A 4711-nucleotide genomic window follows, 5' to 3' on the forward strand; every position below is an offset into this window, starting at 1 on the left:
AAATCCAATGGTGTGATAACGATTTGGGATTTGAATCCATGGTTCAAGAGCAAAACGAATCTACGAAGAGAAAAAATGTAAAACTCCTAGGCTGTTAGAAGTAGCACGCATGCAATGCGCCACTTGTCAATGGCTGATAGGGTGGAAGTAACCTTTACAAAGGGTAATCCTTAACTAGCGATTTCAAGATTTCAGGGGCAGAACCGAATTTGCTATATTTAACAAAATCCTCACGTGTGTGTGCTAACAAGCACGACAAAAGCATGTGTGTGCTAGCAAGCCAGTGTGAGTGCGCGCGCGCGCGCACACACACAATTCCTTTTCATTTTTCTTTGTTTTTCAGAAATATTTTAAAATATATTTGAACAATAATTTTGTTTTAATAATTTAACAAAAATTAGAACATGTATCAAAAAATGGTCCTGCTATATTTAACAAAATCCTCACGTGTTTACAAAAGTTAATGCAATTTTTAACATTTTCTGGTATTTCAAAACATGTCATGTAATTTTAAAAAATATTCATGTAAAAAGGTGTTCTTGTTTATTTTTTCAATGTACTTGCTTTTTGTATAAGTGTTCACGTATCTTAGGAAATAATTCATGTAATTTTAAAATGTTTTCACGTCTTAAGAATGTTCCGCAATTTCAGTTTTTTTACGTATTTATGTAAAAGTTTGTATATTTTTTTAATCTTTTTAAATTTAAATAACAAATGAAATAGAAAAAATAGTAAAACAGCAAAAAATAAGCAGGGAAAATTGAAATAAGGAAGAAAAGGATAAAATAAACCGAGAAAAAAGTATTTTTAAACAGAAATATATTGAACACCAAAAATTGAATAAAAAAATATAAATGAGAAGTGGAACAAACACCAAAACATGAGTCCTGCTATACCTAAAAATCAACTAGAAACCATGCATGAAACCGTTCCTGAGAAAAAAATACTACCTCTATCCCACAATATAAAATTGTTTTTCATGCTAGCTATGCCAGCTTTGTAACACTCAATCGCTGCCCCTCGCCTGATAGTGAATAGTGCAACCGGCAAGGCAAGCGGTCCTCGATACATTTACATTGTATAACTATACACAATTGCAGACTTTGTCGACTATGTATTGTCTTTTACTATTCTATTGTTCTTATTACTGATTAATTATGTTATATTCTCTATTGTGAAAATCCTGTTGTCCAAAAGTACCACCACGGTAGCAGAAGCTTCCGTGGTAGCACTTGTGGACAGTTGAAAGCAAAAGCACCACCACGACAACAGAAAACTACTGTGAATTCATTTTTTAGTTGCCAGTGGTGTGTGTTCGTATCCCCCCCCCCTCCCCCTATTAACAACCCTGCCACCGATAGGCCACTGGGAGCCATTTTGCAGTAGGTTAACTTTGATGCAAGTTAAGTATAATGTGCACCATCCAAACATTTATAAGTTTACCGTCCAGAAAGAAATAGTTACTAGCATTCAAAAGATGAATATGATTAGTATATTATTCATGAATTATTTGTATATTAAGTAACATGTTTGCCAAAGTAACATTTTGAAGAGTGTGCCAATCCTAAAAGATTTACTTTTTGAATTAGAGGAGGTAGTTTTTCATGGTCTTTTGTAGAACACGAGAGCTTACGTGCCATGGTTAGGTCATAGGTGTCCTATTTGAGTTATAGGCAAATATGGCCGTGGTTTTATATTTTTTTGTTCACCAACACTAACATGCTTAAGTACTCCCTCTGTCTCATATTAACTGTCGCTGAAAGGATATATCTAGTATGTGGTAAGGTTAGCTCAGAACCTTTCATGAAATGTTCATACTATGAACATTAGTCATTGTGTGATCACTATCAAACATAATACTGAACAGATACATGACACAATATACTATTTACATAGGAAATTAGTTGGATCGGCGTGCGTGCTAAAATGACATTACATCAGATTTTTTTATTGTAGAATATATAAAATAAAATAAAACTTTGGATGCCAGTATAAGAATAATCAAGTACGATAAAGAATCAACTCAAAAATGTAAGATAAACAATTGAATAATCATCAACAATAGGTTAAGGAAATATATATTTGTAAAAAGTAAAGATGCAGCCCACGCAATTGCACGAGCCACTCTACTAATTCATAGAGAAATGATTGCATAATGTAAATGACGCAAAAAGGTGCCGAATACCCATCGATCATCTATGATCGTTTCAGTGGGTTACTTATTTACTTTTTCAGTATATGCCCCAGTATATATATACCGTTAATGTGAATTCCTGTCCCTTTAGAACCCAAAGAAACCCATCTGTGGCAATGGCATCTGCTGCTCATGACTGGCCAAGTCGTTGTAGCAATGGTCGAGCAAGTTGACGGAGGCCGCCGCTCTCCTCCTCTTGTAGTTCTCCTTAAAGCAGGCCTGCCGCAGCTTCTTGGTCTGCTCAGTCAGCTCGATTGCCGGGTTCTCCTCCATTATGGCGCAATACCTCTCAAGCGCCTCTAGTTCCCCTTGCACAGCCGCCGGCGACGTTGCGCCCTTCCCCATCTCCTGCACACAATTTTCCATTACACTTTGTTCCATAATTCTTGTCGTTTCATATTTTGTTGAACTAAAAACACGACAAGAATTATGGAACAGAGAGAATAGCTAACACGCGGTGGAATGTGGTGTTGTAGCGATCTATTGTGTGCACGTACCTGGATGTTGAGGATGAGTGACCTGAGGCTCTTCATCTTCCGGTGAGGCCAGCGGGCGACCCCGAGCTCGCGGCAGCGCTTCTTGAGCACGGTGAGACCAACGTTCATCTCCCGCGCCGCCTTGGTGATAGGCATGTAGAAATACGTACGTAGCTCCTCAAACCCTATGTGATCGAGGCTTTTCCCACCGGCGGCTGGGCGTGCCCCACCGCTGCTCTTGCGCACACGACGTGGCGCCGGCCTCACCTGCTTCTGCTCAGCGCACCCAACGGCCGCAGCCTCATAGCCCCCGGCGACGACAGTTGAGTCATCGTCGTCGGGATCTATGAGCAGGCGCACGTCGCGTGGTGCATTCAGCTGCTGCTGGTTCATGATCACCACCGGGCACGCTTGTTGCGCTTGGGCCGCGAAATCGTGATCCGCCGGCACCATAGCGTCGTCGAGAGGCTCGGTCTTAATCTTGTGGCCGACGGCGTCGGCGAACTCCTCCAGGTCGATATCGCTGAAGGACTCCATGAGCAGCGCGTCGTCGAGGCCGGCCGTGGGATCATCGAGACCTGCAGGAAACGGCGGGAGGACGTCGACATTGTTGGGGGCGTAGCTGCTGTACACATCATCGACAACAGCTGGCGAAGGGTTCATCGGCAGGCAGCTCATCTGTTCTTCCGGCCTGATCGATCAAACCATAGAATTCGATCAGCCGTGTTAATCATATTTTAAGCAACTACGCTTTTAAGTACAGTTACATCGAGGGAACCGATCGATCATCACCTAATCATGAGAGCTGATGAGCAATCCCCAAGAGGAAGCGCCGCCGCGGCGGCGGCGGCCATGGGTAAGCAGCTGCCCTCGCTGGTGACGAGAATGCTAAATCAGACTCTAGGTCGTGCTGAATAGAGCTCATGGGGCGAAACTTGCAGTACAAATTAAGAAACTTGCAGGACGCGCTGAACTGACCTCATGGGGAGAGGCGGCAGAGACGAAGAGATCGGCAAAGGCGGGAGCAAGGCGAGCTGGTGGAACCAGTCAGCATCGCCATCACCGCCGAAGTATTGCTGTTGCATCTCCATGGGGGAACTCGATCGGAAGGCAGAGCGACTGACGATCGATGAAAAGAGCAACACAATATGTACAGAGATCACCACGTACTACTTGCTGTCTGGACGAGAGAGATGGGTCGATGCTGAACAGTGCGCCCGGCGGCCTATATATACAGGCTGCAGGAAGCAGCAGCATGCATCCATATGGACGCAGATAGAAGAGATGATAATAGGAACGCACGCATGCATGATGGGAAAGTGGCTTGAGGGGCAGTAATTGCGTGGATTTGGTGGATCTAGTGCTAACCGATATTGATTGGCCATGCGTCCTTAATTTGCCTTGGTTAATTCGGCATAGTGGTGAGTTTCCAAAGCTCTCATCCGCTCTCATCTCGATCCATGCATACGTGGCGGCGATCGCAGTGAATAGTAGTGATGATGTTTTCGCAAAAAAAAAGAAAAGAAAAGAAAAGAAAAGATGGCAGTGATGATGAGGAGAAACGCCTTCGATTGGGCCATCATCATCATCATTAGGTGACGCAGAAAAAGAGTAAATAGTGAGTAGTAACTGCTGCTCCTCTACATTTACACGCACGCGCGCATGCATGCATGGCGCAGTAAACTCGTCGTGCGGCGCTTTGATCGATCGATTTCGGTGGGTCGATCGATGTGTGTGTGTGCCTGGCGCAGCTACGTGGTTCATACCCGATCGTGGTGACATGCGCGTCAGTGTGAGCGCGAGCGAGAAGTGCCATGCGAACGTGATGCGTGAGGGGAAGTTCCATGGCGTTTTCTTGATCAATATATTGCGCTATTTATATTCAATAAATAAAATTGGAAATTACAACGATACAACGCTCAGAATACAGTCCGGAGGGACGTGAAACCGGACTTTGCAAAGTTCATTGCAAACGCCTTCCTTGGCTAAAATGCGCGCGGATCCATTAGCAGAGGCGGCATGTTATGCGTTGGCTGGTGGA

The 4711-nt window shown here is 43.7% G+C and overlaps 1 protein-coding gene across 1 annotated transcript; it reads right to left on the reverse strand.

Moving 5' to 3' along the window:
• Positions 1-1720: 1720 nt before the first annotated feature.
• LOC109752598 (uncharacterized) lies at positions 1721-3761 on the reverse strand. The gene is made up of 4 exons (XM_020311497.3): positions 3649-3761; positions 3463-3543; positions 2692-3361; positions 1721-2542 (listed from the first exon to the last, which is right to left on the reverse strand). The coding sequence occupies exons 1-4, from the start codon at positions 3759-3761 to the stop codon at positions 2282-2284; spliced, it is 1125 nt and encodes a 374-aa protein (XP_020167086.1). The 3' UTR covers positions 1721-2281.
• Positions 3762-4711: the final 950 nt, after the last annotated feature.

This window comes from Aegilops tauschii, chromosome 7 (assembly GCF_002575655.3).
Source record: "Aegilops tauschii subsp. strangulata cultivar AL8/78 chromosome 7, Aet v6.0, whole genome shotgun sequence".
NCBI lineage: Eukaryota > Viridiplantae > Streptophyta > Magnoliopsida > Poales > Poaceae > Aegilops > Aegilops tauschii.

What these genes read in the sequence shown, in the direction of transcription:
- LOC109752598 (XM_020311497.3), bottom strand. Translation starts at nt 3,761, where the DNA reads ATGGAGATGCAACAGCAATACTTCGGCGGTGATGGCGATGCTGACTGG. An exon ending in CTGCCGCCTCTCCCCATGAG is followed by an intron (nt 3,544 to 3,648) that starts GTCAGTTCAGCG and finishes TCTCGTCACCAG; the next exon opens with CGAGGGCAGCTGCTTACCCA. An exon ending in TCATCAGCTCTCATGATTAG is followed by an intron (nt 3,362 to 3,462) that starts GTGATGATCGAT and finishes TTGATCGATCAG; the next exon opens with GCCGGAAGAACAGATGAGCT.